This window comes from Gymnodraco acuticeps, unplaced genomic scaffold (genome assembly GCF_902827175.1).
Source record: "Gymnodraco acuticeps unplaced genomic scaffold, fGymAcu1.1, whole genome shotgun sequence".
NCBI lineage: Eukaryota > Metazoa > Chordata > Actinopteri > Perciformes > Bathydraconidae > Gymnodraco > Gymnodraco acuticeps.
The window spans coordinates 131765-153617 of NW_022990087.1; the positions used below are offsets into that span (position 1 = coordinate 131765).

At 40.1% G+C, this 21853-nt stretch overlaps 1 protein-coding gene across 1 annotated transcript in view; it reads left to right on the top strand.

Moving 5' to 3' along the window:
- LOC117546182 (disco-interacting protein 2 homolog C-like) overlaps positions 1-21853 on the top strand; it is a gene marked incomplete at its 3' end in the record, with an annotated part of 112378 nt that overhangs the window by 79304 nt on the left and 11221 nt on the right. Inside the window, exon 2 of the mRNA XM_034216327.1 lies at positions 18538-18609. Coding sequence (XP_034072218.1) covers positions 18538-18609 — 72 coding nt within the window. The remainder of the gene's footprint in view (positions 1-18537; positions 18610-21853) is intronic.

Sequence of the window (21853 nt, forward strand, 5' to 3'; positions counted from 1 at the left end):
TCCATTTACTTTGAAAACATCCATTTATTGAATGAAAGCAAATGGAACAGTTGATTGACCTGAACTCTAAGTATTTTCAACTGAAAAACCAAAAAAAAAAAATCAATAATCGTTATATTTCGATTATGTTGTTTTCATAATCGTTGCAAGCCAAAATCGTAATTGCGATTAAAATATGATTAATTGAGCAGCCCTAATAGGATATAATAATAATGCTAATTGTTCAAGTTGCCAAACATATGCATGTTAGCATTCTGCAGTTTCTATAAACTGTGGACTCGTACTATATATTTCTATCATAAAACTCAACATTTTAGGGTTCGCAACAGGACTCTATGAGCTGGCATATGACATATGTGGGGAAGGTGAGAAGGAAGGGACATAAAAATGGAGATGATCAAGAACAGAAGAAGGGAATATGGAGATCTTGTGCTGAGTGTTTTCAGTATGAAGCACAGAGAGAGACTGAGCGGTAGTTTCTGAGGCCTGCTCTGCTCTCAGATTGAAACCACATTGTTTTAGCAGCACACGCTGGCATTTCCTCTCGGGGTGGAGGGTGGGGGGTTCCTCTGCAGCATGGAAGCAGCTTGGAAACACAGGGACAAGTCTTCACTATAGTCTTTAGGGCCTGGAGGGTTGAAGGATGCACTGGTCGTCTTTCTCAGACTCTGTCTTTCAATTTAAATTAAATGCAAGTTCATTTTTTGCATCTTCAGGCTTGAAATGAGCGCCGAAAAGCCAACGAGTTAGAGTTTGGTGGGTGGCTTTAGTTTGGTCAATGCTGCAGCAAAAACACTTCGTCTTGAGTCATCTTATCTTATAGTGTATTATTGCACAATTTCAGTTCGTATAATGTATTGAAGAAGGAATACTTCAGAAGTCCACTACTGGAAATTCAGTGTTTTTTGGACATAAGCTAAGACAACGTTTTATTGAAAACAAAAAGCCTAAATGAAATGGATGAATGAATACAGCAAACTCTATGTCTCCATTTCAGCTGCATAGATGAATCGTTGAACATTCACTTTGTATAATAAGAGTTATTACAAGTAAGCACTGACTTGGGGATTTGCTAATGAAAAATGTCTAGACATCTTGGTTAAAACTGGACCACATTTCAGTGAGAAATCAATGTTCTGCCTTTTGAAATACTTATGTCTAAACCCAAGGTCCACTTCAAGCTTTTGACATGACGCACAAAGTCACAGTTCACACTATTACCCAGAATGCCATTTGGCAGTGAGCAGCATGGGAGTTGCCTCTGGGATTTCTGGCCCGAGATACTTTTTATGCAAAAGAACAGCAAAGAGGTCAAAGTCCACTTCAAGCTTTTTTATCCCAAAAGCTTTCAAAATATCACCTAAAACTTGACATTAACTCTGACGTCGAGATGCAACTACTTCCCACTTCTAAACGAAGTAAAACTGCAAAAACATGAAGCAAAAACAAGTCTCTTCTGATGACTGAGTTCACACAGTTCACATTATTACCCAGAATGCCATTTGGCAGTGCGCAGCATGTTGCCTCTGTGATTTCTGGCCTGAGATACTTTTTATGCAAAAGAGCAGAGCGGGGAAGCCAGTGGTATCTGGGATCTGGGTGTGAACTGCTAATACCGTGTGATGGTTTTACACAGCCGCTGGATTATGTACTCATCTGGGTAAATAAGTGTGTGTTAGTGTGTGTTAGTGTGTGTTAGTGTGTGTTGTACAGTAAGTAATCTGCTGGAATTACATGCACTCTAGTCAATCCATAGCAGAGGATTTACTGTAAAACCAAAACAGGGATTTCATCGAGAAAGAAATTGGCAACAATCTTTCAAAAAGCTCAGTTTTCCCGACCATTGGCACGGCCCTCTGCTTATGAAGAGCTTATGATTGGTTTAACCTGGACTTATTGGAGCTTTATTTACCCAGTGAACGCTGACCAATCACACGTGTTCTTCTGCAGCAACGCCCGCCTTCACAGCTCACACATTTACAAACTACTGGAGTCAATGCGGTTCGGTTTATTGTTAAAATTACAGCTTCTAAGAGTCTCGGTTTTCCGCACCTAAAGTTTTCTGACAGAATCTAGATATTTGATTCATAAACTTTGGTTCTCTATACTTGTTGTAAAAAACACATCTTGCTGGAATCACTGGAACTTGCCTTCTGATGCCAAATCAGAAAAGTATGTATTAATGTACACTGTGGGTGTTTCTCAATCTGGAGTAAAGCTGCTCCTATTTCAAGCACACTACGTCATCGAGTGCCGCCGAAGGACTGTTTCAATGTCCAGCATACTTGGAATTCTACCGAGCCCCACGTACTTCGTAGCGAGACATTTCGAGGCTGCACATGTGTAGACTCCGCGGTCTTCAAATCCCCACAATGCTTTGCGCACGGACCAATTTCCCCAAATCTGTGGCGGAGAATGTAAGGCGGGGCCTCTCATATACGCACACCTGCACACTTGCTAGCCTGTTCCACTCTTCGTTTTCCGAATGCCAGGAAGGATTCTTGCCTCGCTTCTGAAGCAAGTGACTCGGAAGACATGTGCTACCAAGCAAGCGTACTCGACATTGAGAAACACGCAGTATTTCTTCCGATCGAGCTTTATAATCCTAATTTTACGGACATTGTATTCGTATCAAGAGAAATCCAGGAGTCTGTAAATCAGCGGCTAAAGCGTAAACAGGAACTGCTTAATGTCACTTTTTATGGTGCAAATGTACCAACATCTTAATAACAAATGGCTCAGATCCGTCACATAATTGATGTGAATTGACTTTTTTAATCAGCTTACAACTTTTTCTATTATTTCGTAGAACTCAAGTCTTGATGGGTCTTTATATTTGAGGTACTTTGCAGACTTAGCTAGGTCCTAAAGTACTACATTTGTTGCAGTGGAACCTTGGTATTTGTAATACTTTACATATATCTAATTCCCAAATGGATCCAAGTGGACTCGGAGTAAAATATGTGAACTTGCTAATGTTTTCAGACTTTAGATCCTGTCTTATTTTCAAGGAAATAAACGCCATTATGAAACTAGTGATACATCCTATAATTACAGTTTTCAGGCTTTGGATGCGGTCTTTTGGCGCGTTTCCACTGCAGGCCTCGCTCAGTTTGGTTAGGCCTTATTAGGCCCGGCTCACTTTAATGCTGCGCTTCCATTACAGTTTAGGAACTGGGGCAGTAACTATAGTAACGCAGTGTAGGCGGAGCCGTGACGTCATCTTCAATGAGAACCCCAGAAAAACAACACAGCCGTTAGCTCTTAGCACTCAGAGCTCACAGCTCAGAAACTAGACAAAAGTTAAACAAGTGTAAACCACAGACTGTCTGTGTCATGGCGAATACAGTCGCTGGTTTATTTATGTCTGTAGGCCGTTGCTGTGAGTGTGGACGGTCGGAGCATATATAACGTTAGCTTAGCCAAGCTACATTTAGAAAACACGCATTTTAAAAGGGTTTTTCGCCTGCCGTCTGTCTGCAGACTTGTCAAAGCATTAATTCATGGTTTTTACTAACCGGTATCAGTATGTTGTTACTTCGGCATCATTTTGAAACGTGTTATACAATTAAATCACGGTCAAATATGTTCATCTTGTTGTAGTTGTAGCCCCCTTGCCAGCGATTCTCTCTCTAGTTTAGCATACTCAGCCCGACTCAGCCTGGTTGTTCCTGGCCCTAGAACTACGATTTAGTCGGGCCAGAAAAAAGGTGAAAAAGTAGCCCCTGGCCAAAACTAGGCCAAGTGGAAACGCAACCAAAAACGGGCCCCGCACGGCTTGGCACGCTTAAAGCGAGCTACCCGCTGCAGTGGAAACGCCCCATAAGTATCTACGGTTCATTGTTACTCATTTCAAATCAAGTCTCTTCACTTTTTGATACTGACCTTAGCAACATCAGGTCTTAGTTGGTCTTTCTCAGACTGGGACCATCATTACAGACCATAGTTACAGCTAATAAAGGCTCCTAGAAAAAATGTGCGATTCGTTAACATGACTTGAAATGCTGAATGTTCAAAACTGAATCACTTAGTAGGTACAGAAGAAGCTATTATTGTATTTATCTGGAAACTCAGACGGATTAAGGCGAGACACGGCAGGCAAAAACATCGTTTTTCAAGTACTGATCAATTTTGAGATTTTGTGCTATTTTGATCCCATAACATGTTTTCTTTCAGGCTTTTGGAAGGAAAACGTACAAAATACACATTTAAGTGTTTATTTTACTATAGTTTGTCTATTTGCGTCTGTAGATTTCTCCTAAATTCACCAAAAGTTAGCATTCTAACGTAACATAAAGTACCGCGACCGCTGTGTGCACCATGTCAACAGAGGTATCGCTGAAAAGCTCCGTCTCTCCTGCACAATCTCATCGGATCCAAATATGGTCATTTCCTTTGTATCAGCAACCAATCGTGAAAGCACAAAGGGGTCTTAAACCAAGAAACGAAATCTCATTGGTTGTTGTCAATTTCTGACAACGTGATTCGTTCAGATGCGTCACGTGGTGTGCTAAAACACTTCCTGGTTAGCTTTCAGTTAGAAATTGAAATCTCAAAATGCCAAAAGAAACGGCGAAAAAAACGTTCACAGAGAAGACGACAACAATTGTCACTTGCACGAAGTAAGGTTATACAAAACACAAATGACCCCGTACATAAAATACCTTCACGGAGTGCGTCGATGCGCAAGCTGTCATCCAGAGAACAGGAAGGTTTAGCTAGCGCCTCACTGCAATCTTTAAAGGTCGTTTTCTCAAAATGAGTTTTTTCTCCTACTCTGAGTTCAAAATTTCAACTTCAGTAGCACGTACATACACCAAACCTTCCAGTTATATTCCTATCAATATTATGAAGGCTTTTACAGAAGGGTTTGTTCATATATCATTCATAGCCTGAATTATACAACATTGTATACCTAAAAACATGGCGAAAATGGATATTTTAGGGCTGTTGACAGTATTTTCTGATTTATGGAGTGATAAAAAGAGATATCCAATATCCCTTCTGTAAAAGCCTTAGATACTAATATGACTACAAAATGAAACAAGAATTTTGAATCTGGCTATATCCAAAGTTCAGATTTCGATTCCTGAAATGTGTTAAAATATGTGCATATTTAATGAGATAATGGATAATTTGCATATTTAAACATGCTATTTCAGAAAACTTGTAATACAAAAGACAATTGCCTTATTGTAAGTAATTAACTGGAGAAATTCCTAGCTGATACCTTTAAGTTAAAAAAAATTACCCTATTCACCTGGGGTGTCTCGCCTTAAACACCTTTATGAGACCAGACACAAGTCCTACAGTTTCCTGCAACCGTTTTCAGACTCTGGATCCGGTCTAAGCATCTACGGTTTATTATGACTTGCTTCCATTGAAGTGTCTTGTTTTTTTTTTAAATGATCTTAGCAATATCAGGGCTGGTTAGAGTTTTTTTTAGTCTGGCTCCATAATAATTAATTTCCTTAGTTGCTCAAAGTGTTGGTTAATAAAGGCTCTTAGAAATCATTGTGCGTCCAGCGAACATGACATAACTGAATCACTTAAGGAAACACTCAAACAACGTAAGATACATGTGCAAACTCTTAGTTGTACAGTTCAGCCACGTGCCAGCTATAACAGTACTTCCTACCCGGATAATCACATAATACGACCTATACATCGATGAATAAAGACGAGGGTTCACGATCTGATTCCTCTTTCTGCTGCCAGAGTTCCTCTGGGACCGAACACTAACTCCATGTGAGGGTTTCCTCTGGGATCGAACACTAACTCCATGTGGGGGTTTCCTCTGGGACCGAACACTAACTCCATGTGAGGGTTTCCTCTGGGATCGAACACTAACTCCATGTGAGGGTTTCCTCTGGGATCGAACACTAACTCCATGTGAGGGTTTCCTCTGGGATCGAACACTAACTCCATGTGAGGGTTTCCTCTCTGCTGTGTTGTACATGTCCTGCTAACAGCTGCTCTGTCCCCGAGACCTCCGTCAGCTACACTCAGAGCCAAAGTCTGGGTCAACACTTCTTCTTCTTCTTCCTCCTCTTCCTCCTCTTCCTCCTCCTCTTCCTCCTCCTCCTCCTACTCAAACTCAATTTCATTGCGGGCCACATCAGCATTAAGGTTGCACTCAAAGGGCCGGTTTTAGCTTTACGACTATATAAATATACATAAATATATAATGTATATAAAATAATGTATTATATGACATTATTGCCTCTGAATTGGACTATTATCAGATAGGGTAATAACTTCATAACTAACTACGTCTGAAAGCAGAATTCTAGGGCAAATAATTGCAAGGTCTCTTCAGTGTGCATGTCACAAAACGAGATGCATTGTGGGAAATGTAGTTTATGGACAACGTGCTTCTGTAAAGCGTCATGTAACCGTATAATACACTTATTATCTTCTTTGCAAGCTCTTGCGGGCCGGATACAATGTAGCCTTGAGTTTGACACCCCTGCCCTACTCCGTTTCTCCTCATTGGATGTAATTGAATTAAGAAGGAAGCTTTGTCTTTTAGACGGGATGCACGTGCAGTGGAAGAGCTACCTGTTGGCGTTTGTGATGAGTTTTTGATTTAGTAGCTACTGGGTCTCCACAATTAATCTATATTGTATCAAGATATGGCAATGTTGAAATTGCAAAAAGCTTTGTTTAGGGCTAAATATGGATGGAGTATTGATGAGCTGCAAAGATATCCTACGCATTTAATTGTAAAGGCTTATCAACACATATGCTACTTGCTACAGATTCTCTAAAACAATACACCATGATCATTTCATTATTGAATACAACCATCACCCTAACCCATCAATCATGATTACATTGCATTTTTTTTAATTTTTTTTTTTATTATGATTGAAAAATGAAATATCCTGAATATTATCTATATACATTTTTCCCAAATCATGCATTCCTAGCAGCGACTGTTAGGAAACAAAAGCGTTAAAACATCTTAGTGTTTTAAATCTTCAATAGTCTTGATTTAAGATGGAAAATTATGTTATTTTTGCCGTACAGTATTTACACAGTTTATACACATCTGGGAGCCTCAGCTGACTGGCAGACGACTCAACACATCTGCCGAAACAACCAGTAGTTGTTCGGGTGGTGCACACGGGTTTCCTCTTCTCTTCCGCTGTTGAAATGTTTCAGCTGTTTACCTCCAGGGCAAACAAAATAAAAAAAGCTCTGCCAGTGCCAACACATGATGGTCACACCCAGACGCATCGCTGCCGTCACTGTGATTTAAAGTCACTTCTGTTTTTGTGCTCATGTCAGTATGTGCTTTCTGCAGTTTAAAGGAAAACTCTTTGATATTAATTAAATCGCCACGGCTTAAAAACATTGTGCAGTTCACTGTTTTGTCCTCTAGGTGTCATCGTCTTTTATTGTGACTTGCAGAAGGAATTCCTAGTTAGGTGTCGGTTGTTGCAAAATGGAGGGTTAAAGTGTGCATTGTTAACGTCAATCATTATTTAATATTCCACTGGAAATGTATCTTTTGAGATGAATTTACTCGCCAAATCTCAAAAAGGTCATGCAGTTCAAAGTTTGTCCACTAGGTGTCGTTGCCTTATACAGTACCTATCAGGAGAGGTTTTTATTCAAGTGTCAGATGTTGCAATATTGAGGGTTAAATATTGAAGTGTGCATTGTTAATGTCAATCATTATTTAACACTCCACTGGAAATGTATCTTTTGAGATTAATTTACTCGCCAAATCTAAAAAAAGCCATGCAGTTCACAATGTATCCACTAGGTGTTGTTGTTTACACAGTACATATAGGAAGGATTTTTTAATTAGGTGTTAGGTGCAATATGCAGGGTTACAGTTTAAAGTGTGCATTGTTAATATCAATCATTATGTAATAATCCACTGGAAATGTATAATTTGAGATTCATTTAATCACCACATCTTCAACAGGTCATGCAGTTAATTGTCTTGACCACTAGGTGTCGTCGTTTTCTATCGTAACTAGTAGATTGTGTTTTTGGCAAATGGAGGGTTTACACATTTGCATTCATGTCTGAAGTCTGTAGAGATGCTTTGGCTTTGTGGAGATCTTTTATTGATCTTATCCTTGCACCAGTAGCTCAAGATCTTTGTTTTGTGATCAAGAAAACTGCCTCTCACTATGTCTGAAAAACACCATGCCGTTCACAGTTTTGTCCACTAGGTGTCGCTGTTTCCGTAGTAAATCTAGATATGAATTTTAATTAGGTGTTGCAAGATGGTTTTGATTTTTGCTTGGAGTATCTGTAAAGATGTTTTGGCTTTTTGCATAATTGTATCTGTAGCATCAACATTTCCTCACATCAGTAACTAAAGTTATTTTTTTTGGAAAAATAAAACTCTCTAGACGAATTGACGGAAAATTAGAAAAACTAATTATAGCTGTCACTTTCTAGTTAATTACTAAACCTCAAGAAAACTCACTGTTACTGTGGTTAAATAATCAAGATTAACCAACATAATCCTGCAGCCCTTTTGTGAGCTTATTTACTATCATGCAACCTAAGGGTTTTTAGTAGTGTTGGGAGTTGAATAAGGAGTTGGGAAATCCTTATCCTTAAACCAAGATTGACTTGATTGAAGAGTCCTTAATACTGTAGATTAGCCATTTCTCCCTCCTTCTGCCAAATTGAAGAAATTTTTTAAACGGGTTTCTCCAGGCAGGGAGCCAAACTAACCAAAAGATAATCTCTTTGGTGCTGGGGAATAAGGAAATGTGTTAAAAGGTTGTTGTTTCGTAGTTTTTGGCCCACGTAAAACCCGTCGGATATCCTGGCAGACTTCCTACTCGTACAAAGCAAATTAAACCCCCGACCTTTCACCTCCTTCAGTAGATAACAGCAGCATCATATTCCCCTAAATGCGGGCTCCCATCACCCATGGTGCATTTTGGGAAGTGAGCGTCTATTTTAAGTGTGTGTGGTCGCTCCTGTGGGTTTCCTCTAAGTAGCTTTTAGCAAAGGGTTTGATAAGACTCTCTGTGGTAAACCCAGCGGTCTTACAGCGCATTAAAAAACCCTTTTCCATTCTGCCCAAAGCAGCTTTAGTTTGAAGGAGTTGAATGCATCGGGGCTGCAGGGATCTCTATCAGATCTTTACTGTGATGGGGGGCATGCAAGCTCACATCATGTGATATCTTTCATCTGTTTTCACCTAAAGAGCCTTAAAGTGGTTTCTCTCCTCATTGCAGTTGCGTTATGATGGATGTTGTCATTATATAGGCTATAGGAGAAGAGGAAAGAGCATCATAGGGAAAGTCAGGAGTGGTCGTTTTTCATCTGGACAATGGGGATTTTACTTTTAATAACTGTTAACAGACGATGTGTAGCCCTTACATTTCATATCATGCATGTATACATAGGAATGTAGAGTATGTGTTACTTGACCCAGGGAGGTCAAAGGTCATATGAAGTCAAGTGATGGTCACGTGTCTTTGTGTTTTGTTGAGCAGGTAAAGGTGAGAGATAGAGATGCAGTTTAACTGTCACTATTTCAGCCCTCAGGGCAGATATCATGCAACTGAAGCCAATAATGTGTGTCTGTGTGTGTGTGTGTGTGTGCACGGTTGGACTGCAGCAGTATTGAGTATCAAATGTTATCTGCTTCTATTTTGGGAATCTTCTTCTGTAGGCAAATTAATACCGGCTGCAGACACACACACACACACACACACACACACACACACACACACACACACACACACACACACACACACACACACACACACACACACACACACACACACACACACACACACACACACACACACACACAGTTCACCTTCAGTGAAGTGTATGATTTGTGGTGTTTGTGACGCTCTTTTACTTCATCTTAGCTCTATCGTGTCGTCTGCAGCTAAACCAGGAACTTTGAGATCTATGTCAGGTGTTCAAAACGTTCGTATCAAATCAGTTGCTTAGTGTATATTGGTAGAATTGATATTTCTCAAAAACAATAAGCTACAGAAACTAGCCTTTGCAGACCATTGACATGCACCAACACCTATACATGCATAACCCACTACAGGAAAGGAAAACCCTAAATAGTATAATAGGGCTTCTTCAAACCTACACTTGGCATTAAAAACATGATTCTGATGAACCTACATGTTCTGTGTTTCCATATAATCCCATGCACGGCTTCAACTGCACTGTTACAGGTTTTAAATGTTCCTCTGAACTTCCAATAATTGTAATAATTGCACCAATATTAGTTTACTATTAATTTAATATCAAGACGTTAGCTCTCTGATAATTATCACATTATTATTGATGGCAGTTATTTCCATGGTAACATGCAGGGATGGGAATTAAACATCCCAGAGGAACAGAGGCTGGGGATATGGAGATGAGTGTGTGTGTATGTGTGCGTGTGTTAGTGTGTTTGTGTCAGTGTGTGTGTGTGTCCTCTCTCGTCTCTCTGTGAAGTCAGCCGACTAACAAACCAATTTGTTTGTTTTGATTATGTCGCCGGGCAGCGTGTTTGGGCAGGTTGGACTGTACCATCTTAGGGGAGAATGGGGGGTGGCACACTTGTGGTTTCTAGTCACACACACACACACACACACACACACACACACACACACACACACACACACACACACACACACACACACACACACACACACACACACACACACACACACACACACACACACACACACACACACACACACACACACACACACACACACACACACACACACACACACTCACACTCACACTGAAAAGTAGTCCCTCCTTCACTAAAAGAGTAAATGGTGATGTCATTGCAAACCAATCCTGAAAATATGGTGTGTGAGTATATGTGTTTGTTTGTTTGAGTATGAGGGGCCATACAGGCCGTAATACTGGTCCTCTCACGCACATACATTCTCCTTTTACATACATATATTTTCACTCTTACATACATACATTCTCCTTTTACATACATATATTTTATAATATATGCATGTCTGAAGAGAAGGTATGCAAGTGAAGAATGTATGTATGTGTGAAGACAATATATGTATGTGAGAGAAGAATGTATGTATGTGTGAGAGAAAGTATAGTGGAAACGGAAGGAGTATGGTTGAAACGGGGCGCGATACTCGCGGAAGTGATTTCAAAACAAAAGCACTCGTTTGCTTGGAACGTTGAACATAATTATAAACAAGGGGAAACGAGGTGAATTTAGCGATCACAACGAAAACGGCCAAGACACACATTGAGCCCAGAAAATGAATGTTATTAAGGCTGTAAATATAATAAGCATGTGTCTAAAATGGACAACATTGTTAGGAGATTTAAACTATACAGCGATTCTGCACTGCGGTCACTCTGCCGTCTCTCGCGTTTGTCTTTTCAAATCAGCTGCTCTTCATATTTTACAAATATGTTTTACTTAAAGTTCTTAATAAAACTGACACTGTTGGACTCGAGGGGAGAAGAATAAATGGACAACATTGTTAGGATATTTAAACTATACAGAGAGCCGTTTTTTCAAATCAGTAGCTCTTCATTTTCTTTTTACAAATCTATTTTACCACAAGTTCTTCATAAAACTGACACTGTTGGACTCGGTACTAGTTTGACTGCTACTAACAATACATTGAAGTACTTTTACTGTGTACTTTGTGAGAAATACTCTGTCAAAGTCCCCTCCATATAGCACATAATCTAATGCATCAGTCCGTCCCAGGCGGGAGTTTATAAACCAAAGAGTAACCGCCCTTACGGCACGCTCTGATAAGTAAAGCGAACGCACCCGCAAGGACACCTGGCCAGGGATGTGACAGTTTCAGGGGTTGACCAAATGTTCCTTAAAACCCCTAATGCTTGCTGCAATCTACGCGATTCATCTCCCTCCATCATGTTATGTTGATTTGAAATCAGAAGTTCTGAACATGAGCCCGCCCCGCTCGACCTTCTGAGCCAATCACAGCGCAAGAATGACCTGCCTTCCGTTTCAACCATACTCCTTCCGTTTCCACTATACTTTCTCTCTCACATACATACATTCTTCTCTCACATACATATATTGTCTTCACACATACATACATTCTTCACTTGCATACATATATTGTCTTCACACATACATACTTTCTTCTCTTGCATACATATATTCTCTTCAGACATAGGCTACATACATTCTTCTCTCACATACATATATTGTCTTCACACATACATTCTTCACTTGCATACATATATTCTCTTCAGACATGCATATTATAAAATATATGTATGTAAAAGGAGAATGTATGTATGTAAGAGTGAACATATATGTATGTAAAAGGAGAATGTATGTATGTAAGAGTGAACATATATGTATGTAAAAGGAGAATGTATGTATGTAAGAGTGAAAATATATGTATGTAAAAGGAGAATGTATGTGCGTGAGAGGACCAGTATGAATTATGGCCTGTACGGCCCCTCATATTTGAGTGTGTGTTTGTTTGAGTGTGTGTGTTTCATCAACAAAGGCAGCACCAGTAAATGTCAGCAGGCACCTTCATTCCTTTTTCTTTGCAGAGGAGGTTGACCCGCTCCTCTTTGAAACTAATAAGCTGCTTGCCTTAGTGTGTACGCGCTAATCGAGACAGTGTGTGTGTGTGTGTGTGTGTGTGTGTGTGTGTGTGTGTGTGTGTGTTTTCTGCCAATGGGGAATAAGCAACCGGTGTTTTCACACACTGAGCCGTGGGGAGGACAACAGAGGAGGACGGAGGCTCGTCTGAGAGGAGCATGAAGTGGAGTTTGTCAGTTATTTGTTTTGCTCCTGATGCCTGTTATGTTCGTTATGCTCGGTGAGTAAAAGTGTGTGTGTGTGTGTGTGTGTGTGTGTGTGTGTGTGAGCTGATTATCTGGATCTAATTAGCCTAATTGGAGAAATGCTGCTCAGTTCTTTGGCTTCCCCCTGTTTCTTTTTCTCGAGGAAGGACTTAAGTGTGGTTTTAAATATTTCAGAATTGTTTTATTTAACTTTGGCGTATTGTGAAAAGCTCCAAACTGATTGTTTTTAGAAACATGGAAAATATCACAGTTACTAGGCGTTACTTACAGTAATAGCAATACATATTGTGGTGGTAGCAGTGTGTGAAACATCATTTTGCAGATTGTGTTGATGACGTGATTTGATTAGCTGACAAAAAATAATGAACATTAATGCGGCAAAATGTTTAAACCCAATGAACTGACATATAGTATAATGTGTGTATATATGTATATATATATATCAGACAGTAAAGAGCTGGAGTTCAAATAGAGGCAACAAAACATGTAGGAAAAGGGAATTTTGTGTATTTAGTCGTCAGTGTTTTTTAAGTATTTTCCTATTTTTCATCTGGAATTATCCAAAAATACACAATACTCTAAGCCATTTTGCGTACTGAGTACTTTAACTTTTGATACTTGTGTTGCTCTAAAGTGTATAAACTAGTAGTTTCTGTAGTATTTAAGACTTTTTATTTTAATTATGCAGAATATTTTATATTGCTTTGTTTATATTTGATTTCATATTTTTCTATTTTTCATTTTATTTGTAATTCTCTTTTCCACTTTCTAAAGTATTTGTATTTTAATGTCTGAACACACTTCTGCTTCTGTGACGAAACAATTTCCCAAATTGGGATGAATTGTTATGGATAGTAGAGTTGTAGAAAGTGACAGGGAAAGCAGTACTTCTAACATCATCAGCACGATCAGCCTGATTGAATTACAGTCAGTGAAATGATGACACAGCTGGTATTATTGTTTCAGTCTGATGAACACATCGTCTCTAATGAACTCTGATGAAGCTCCATCGCTCGCTTCCTGCGCTCTGTGACGACCACTTTCCACTTTCTAAAGTTTTACTGTGGCTGAAGTTAGCTCCGTTTTTCCAGACGTGAGGGTCGTAAATCTGTGAAACTGGACTTACATTATAATGGAGCGGGATGTGCCATGAGGAGAAGCGGTTACGCTCCTCGCTCAGATATTTGAACACCTTCTGACGAGGAGGAGAACTCAGTCTGGGTAGCGTTGTGTTCTACTTCAGTCGTTTGTCTGTACATTTGGAAACCGTTAGATTAGTGGAAAAGACGTCAAGAAACCCTCTTAGCTTTCCAGGGGAAATGTCATGACTTTAAAATGTCCTCCTCTCAGGAATCAAACACACATTTCTCAGCTCGACGAGCATCTATTTTTTAAAGTATATTAGTTTTTGTCTTTCTGTGCATGCTGAGAATCGTCTAAGTGGAATTAAAACAGAAAACAATGAAATAAGATAAGATAAAAAACAAGAGAAACCTTTACTAATCCTCGTAGGGCAACAGGGACAAGATTGGAAAAAGATAGTAAGAATACAAGATAAGGAATGTCAACATATATCAAAATGAAAGCAAAGAGATTACCTGACTGTGATATTTAAAACCTTGTAACGCAAAGTGTTAAAGTGTACAGACAAACCTGATGCACCTGCAAATGAGCTTTTTTCTCTCTCTCTGTGTGTGTGTGTGTGTGTGTGTGTGTGTGTGTGTGTGTGTGTGTGTGTTTCTCTCCTGACTCAGTGTGTTGTTACTGTAAACACCTGCTGTGTGTGTGTGTGTGTTAGTTTTCAGGTGTGTGTTCTCGGGGGAGTCCTTGGGCGTTTCCTCTCGGCTTAACTGAGCGTTGTGTGTGTGTGTGTTTACGCAGAGGTAAATCTCTGTTTGTATATGGCAGTGTGTGTGTATTTGGCTTCATTTGTGGTATATGTTATTTATGCAAATATGTCACTAATAAATTCCATATTTTTTCTCATTATAGTATAAAATGAAAAACCTCAAAAACCCTAAAATAAATGAAAATGCTTCAAAATATATATGTCTTCTTTAAATGGATAATTTGGTTGTTTGGAAGTGGGGTAGTGAATCAAAACAACCAACTGTAGGGGTGTCCACATACTTATGGCCCTTTAACATGATTTATTATCATTTACACAAACAATCGCTGTAAAAAGTGACCGATTGACGACTTATTGCATCCTCTAGTTGTCACTTCATCATCTGTTGCTACAGTCAGCAGTGTGAGTGCATGAAGGAGGGATTTACACATGGACTACCCACAATGCTTCACTTCAAGGTGGAGGTTAAGAGCAGTGGTGCTGTATGTCTGTATATCTGAGGTATTTAATTATTCATAGGAAGATCATTGGTTATTACTGCAGTGACAACTACTCTACCAGGGGTGCAAATAAAAGACAAGACATCCAAACATAACATTCTTCACAATCCAGAATATCAGTTAAACCAAATAACATTCAAATAAGAGAAAGTAAGTAGATCTCTCACATTATTAAATCAAATAATCAATAGTTTTCTGTCAGTCTATTTAGGGGTCTTGTTCTTAATAACTAGAAACGCCTTCACAGAGTTAATCTTGTAGTTTTCTGTACGCTATGTCCTCATAAGCTTAAATGACTTCCTGTCTCACTGATTGACAGTGTGATTGACAGCCTGTCTCACTCTCTGATTGGACGGAGATTGTTAACACACAGCTGTTACATAATCTCACAGGAAATCTCTCTGAGCGACACGTTCATTTCACTCTACGTCCCTGATAACATCACATGAAAAGTGTGTGTGTGTGTGTGTGTGTGTGTGTGTGTGTGTGTGTGTGTGTGTGTGTGTCACTGTAAGAAGTTATTGTTGAAGACAAGGTCAGCCCCCCCTCGTTTATCCCTTTTTCAAACTGAAACATTTGCCAGTTCCTCTCTGCAGGTAGTTAGCTCCCCCACCAGAGATGCTAATTATTGCCATGTGCTTAGCCTTCACGCTCACACACACACACACACACACACACACACACACACACACACACACACACACACACACACACACACACACACACACACACACACACACACACACACACACACACACACACACACACACACACACACACACACACACACACACACACACACACACACACACACACACACACACACACACACACTGACACTGCTGTCACCGATGACGTCCGTGCTCACATGTTTGTGAGTTTAAGAAGGATTTGTCAACGGCTTTTTTTCCCGCGTTTGACAAATCCGCTGAGTCACTGAGTTTCTTTACTGAGTCATCCTCCAGTCAGAGAAATATCCTGGTTTATTTCAGAGTTTACGAGTCCTGGTCTAAAGTTGCAGCTCCAGTTGGCACACAATGTCTCTCAAAAGCATATTGAGAGTGTTTGAGAACGTTTGTTTTATGAGAGAATATCTGCCATTTTTGAGAGTTGAGCACGTCATTTGTTTGCTTTGAAAACACAAACTGTTACACTGCAAAATAAAAGATTTAAAAACTACAGCAAATGTGTTAGCGTTTTGATATTACTTGATAGGAAAAGTAAGCGCTTCATGACATAGTACCTGTGGTGGGCCGCACATGGCGATCACTGTTACACTAGTTTATATTTTATAATTATGTTTTATTTTTGCAATCCAGCCTGCCTCAAATTGACATAAAGAACAAATGTTTTTTTATTTACATTTAATCAGATAACATCATTAACATTCATCTCAAGCAGTTAGGTCATTAAAAATGCACTTTTTCTTATTTTAATTTATTTTGTATACATTTCCGCACTCCTCAACTACTCTTTCTGCCTCAATCTTTATGGACTTTCTCTTCCTTTAGTCTCCTCCTCCTCCTCATCTACATTTCTTACATTCTCCTTGCTTTAACCCTTGTGTTGTGTTCAAAAGCTGTTACCGTTCATGGTGCTCGTGGGTACATTTTGACCCATGAGTTATCTCAGTCCAAAACACACACAAATAATGTCTATCATCCAATAATCCTGGCTCCAAGATGGTGGAATGAGCTCCCCATTGACATCAGGACAGCAGATAGCTTACACATCTTCCGGCGCAGACTGAAATCTCTTTCGACTCCACTTCGAGCGATAGAACTATTAACAAAGAACTTATATACTAATAAAGGACTGGCTTACCTAAAGCCAGTTGAGTAGCACTTGAAATGTTTTAACTCTATGAAACCTGATGTACTTATATGATTCTGTTTTCTTCAAGTTTGTATTTTGTTGGTCGAACGTACTTACTGTAAGTCGCTTTGGATAAAATCGTCAGCTAAATGCAATGTAATGTAATGTAATGTAATAAATATCATCATAACTAACTTATAATGCATTCATAATCGTACAATCCTGTTGAAATGTAACTTATCGCCCCAAAACACATCACAACACACATTGCACACATTCAAGTGTTAGTGTACATATTCTTTGAGAAAGGTTGAGTTCCCGTGGGGGGAGGGGGGCAGAGGGAGGGGAGACCAGGTGCATGTTGCGAAAAACTATTGTTACAGTGGATGAAGGGGGCGGGGTGTCTAAAGTCAAAGATGGATCTTGATTGGGCCAAATTTGACCTCGAGTCACCCAAAACAATTCTGCTGGGTGTCCTCAGACCAAGTTATACCCTTTTTTTGTTAGAAACATTCAGACGTGGCAAAAATGGTCAAATCAGGTTTGTAGTGTTTATATATCTGTTGTGGAGGATATCATGAAGCCTTGTTCCGATACAAAAAACGAGAGCGTAGTTATATCATTTTAACTTGAAACGCGTCACAGGAGACCCGAACACAACATAAGGGTTAACTCAACACCCTAACCCTAACTTTTGTATTAGTCTTTGGCTTTTAAATTGAAAGAACATGCCTTCTCTCATCTCGTAAACTCCAATTCCCATGATGCATCAGTCTCGCTTTCAGCTCTCTTCCCTTGTTGCCTTATTTCACCCAGAAAGTCGTTGTTTTCCTTCACTTGGAGTTCAGGTTAAACTCATGGCAAGTCAATCAGCCGTCAGCTGACATTCATTTACTCTACGCTGATTTTCCCAAACATTTCTAACTCTTCCTTAATTTAAAACCTTCGTAAATGTGACGAACTCCTCCCGCCTGGCAGAAGAGAACACCAGGATTCATTTCTGAAAGAGTCATTGGATTCAGATGTAGAAATCTGCTGACGGTGCTTCAGGTCAGCCTGATTTATGGCTTCACTTCTGGAGATCAGTCAGCAGGTTTTCAGTGTGTTGTAAACTCTGAGAAAGGTGGACAATAAGTGCATCTGCAGCGCTTTGACGTCCAAATGAACACACACACACACACACACACACACACACACACACACACACATACACACACACATGTGCACAAACTGCTCCATCTGGTCCTGGTTGAATGACTCAGCATAATGTGATCAGCTTCTGACTGAGTTATGATGTCTTAGGTTGCAGCTTTTTGTGGAATATAAACATCTGAGTGTAGCCTCATTGTTTCTCTGTCTTGTGTTATCACAGATTCATGCCTTCATTTTCTTTTGTACACTTTATAGCTTTGTTTTTGGCTTTAACATCTTATATTAGCTTTGCAACTTTGCAGAAAAGCTTGATTTAACAACAGGGACATGGTTTATGCTGCACTGTGTCTTCACAGGAGTCAACACTGCTTTTATATTAAAGAATATGAAAAGTAAATCTCTCTCTTTCTCTGTTTCCTCTCACAGGTGATATCACACAGAAGGGCTATGAGAAGAAACGGTCCAAGCTGATTGGAGCTTTCTTCCCACAAACTCCAGGTACAATTAGACTTTACTTCCCCTTTGTATCCACTCATAGAGCATTGTATTGTGAAGGAATTGCTATAAAACCGTCACAAGCATTGCATCCTACAAACAATGGACAGTCAGAATTGAGTCTCTGTCAAATCGAAGGTTAAACTAAAGGCCCTGACACACCAAGCAGTCACCAGAGAACTCGCCGACGCCGACTGTTGCGTCGCCGTGTTCTCCTGCGTCTTGGCCATGTGTCGCTCTGGAACACACCGCAAATACTTCAGCCGAGCACGTACGAACTGCGCATGCCTGAGTGGCAATTACTCTCCTTACCAGCAGGCGGCGGTAGTGTGTATTCGTCATTCAAAAGAGGCAACAACCGGAAGACAGAGAAGAAGAACAGACTGCGTGATCTAAACAAACAACAAATAGCGTGTGCGTTCCATTTTCACTCTCGTCCATCGAAAACATGTTTGGTGCGGTACTGGAGCTATCAGCCATTGGAGTGTTGCTTGTGGAAGACATTCTCAAGCAACGGTTTCGCTTCTAATGCACTGATTCGCTAGCTGAACAGCCAATCGGAGTGATTTATTTGTCCGACTGCCTGTGGCCGACGCACGGCCGATTCAACATGTTGAATCGGCCGTGCGTCGGCCATGAAAGGCCAAATAAGGCGTGTCACGGCCGACGGTCCGGGACACACCAAATTGAGTTTGGGCGACAGGGCACGCTTCGTCGTCCGACTAACGAAAACGGCCGATTTCGGCCTGGTGTGTCCGGGCCTTTACAAACATCAACCTGATCACAAACGTGTCACTTCTATATCATATTGACTTCTTACAGTTGAGGAGCAACAAGTCCTTAATAAATAACTCATACTCCAAAGATATAATGATCTGGGATCAGGTATATGCCCGGCAAATAATACCTGTATAGCTCCAACAGTCACTCGTATTTGGGTTTGGATAATGTCTTTTTTTTTTAATACTTTAAAACCTTAAAAACTGGACTTCCTGTGGTTACTTTGCCTATGTGATGTTTAACCAGGAAGCTTTTTCTTAGGCTAATACAAATAACACATTGCATGTATTTATCTATTAGTTTTATACAGAGAGTTTGTTATTATTTAACTGAAAAGGCAAGATTAGCAAGAGCACCAATTTATTTATCTTTCGTTTTTGTCGGGTTGGGTTTTCTTCTCAAAACGAACTTAAGACTTAGATTGATAGTTTATGTGTTGATTGCCATTTTACTACATTTACTATACCATGACCAGTTGAGCTGTGTTGTTGGTATAAAAACACCTCGGGTAGATGTTACTGAGTCAAACCACAAATGATCCTAAAGTCCATTTCACCGTCAGACGCTCATCAGACTGAGGATGGGACTGCAGGGTCACTGAGACCAGCTGAAGCTATTACTGGAATATACTGTGTGTGTGTGTGTGTCTGCATATGCTGGGGGGATGTCAGGAAGTGCATTATGGGAAGGAATGAAGGGTGTGGGATGGAGAAAATGTGTGGTATTCACATCCATGGCCCAGTGGGGGGTCGTCCCCAGTTCGCTATGGGGGGACCGGATGACACACACACCCCCCTGTGCACACACACACACACACACACACACACAACACACACACACACACACACACACACACACACACACACACACACACACACACACACACACACACACACACACACACACACACACACACACACACACACACACACACACTACATTATACCCTGCACATTCCTTCAATCCTGTTCCACTGTGTTCTTGTGCATACACACACAACTCAATTTTTGTTGACCCCTTTACACACACACACCTAATAACACAATACTCCCTTGTTCCCTATACATGCACACACACACACACACACACACACACACACACACACACACACACACACACACACACACACACACACACACACACACACACACACACACACACACACACACACACACACACACACTGTAATGTGTTTCAGCTCTGAGGCCTGTTAATCTGCACTGATTGTGCTCCGCCAGGCTGATACAGTTTGATTAAAGCATTTACAGCGTTCAAAGTAAAGGATTTCCCCAGTCACCCAGATCTACACGGTTTCACATTATAGATTGGGTTTAGTTTCCTCTGAGGGGCCATCATAAGATCCGGCACACAGGCCTTTCAAAAGCAGCCAAGAAAAGAAAGAAGAAAAGGCTTTTAAGTTGGTTTTGATTTATACACTAGGTAATACAACGTTTTTAGACTGAAAGAACATACATGTAGTGACGACAAGGTCACCTGTAGGTGCTTTAAATTAAAGTTTTACATTGGTCATAAAGTGACAGCTTAGTTCACCCATGCTGTGTCTCAAATTGCATACTTCTGTATTCACATGTGCTCTTTTGAGGGCATAAGTGTGTCCCAATTCCACTATGGTAAAAGTACCTGGAACCTTCGTGACTTCATAACGTTAAAACGTTGAGTCTTCTCACACCGAACACTCGCCATCTTGGCTACTTATTAGAAGTTCCCTGACTAGCTGCGATTGCTGTTGCTCCGGTAAACACACTACTATTCAACTACAAAAGATGCAGGTTTTTCTTTATATTTCTTAGGTAACGTACCAACATGACGGTGTGAAAAGAAGCCACTGTTCATTCTACATGGTTAATTGAGCAGTCCATACTGATTTGGTCCAGAAAACAATCGTGCTAGCTATCTAGCGAGCTAACAGCAGCAATTTTAGTCACTAGTACCCGGTGTACTATACAAGCACTACGCATATATATATATTTTTTTACTGTAGAGGAAATGTACCAATATACGGGTGTTGATAAAAAAACAACACAATTAATTTAACAGTTTTAGCAGTTCGTCCTGATTTGGTACAGTAAATGATCGTTGCTCGTATCTACTGTAGCAAGCTAACAGCAGCTATCGCTACTTCCGGTGTGGCCACAGTAGCCGTGTAAGATTTTAGACGACACTATATGGTAGAAAGTCACCAATTCCCCACAGGTGTTGACAGTGTACTAAGGATCAGAATTAAGACACCTGTCATCACCTTCGTGCCCCAATTATTTGTATTCTTCTTTGCTGACGATAGAAGTGGCCTGAGGCAAAATGTCAGTATATTTCTCGACCCATTGTCATGACAAATTAGGAATAACTTCTGTAGGAAATAATACAAATGTTGCAGAAGAAGAAACATTGAAATTGTTGAAAAAAAGTAAGTAGCTGGTGATAGTGTGTTTGTTAAATAGAAACCTAC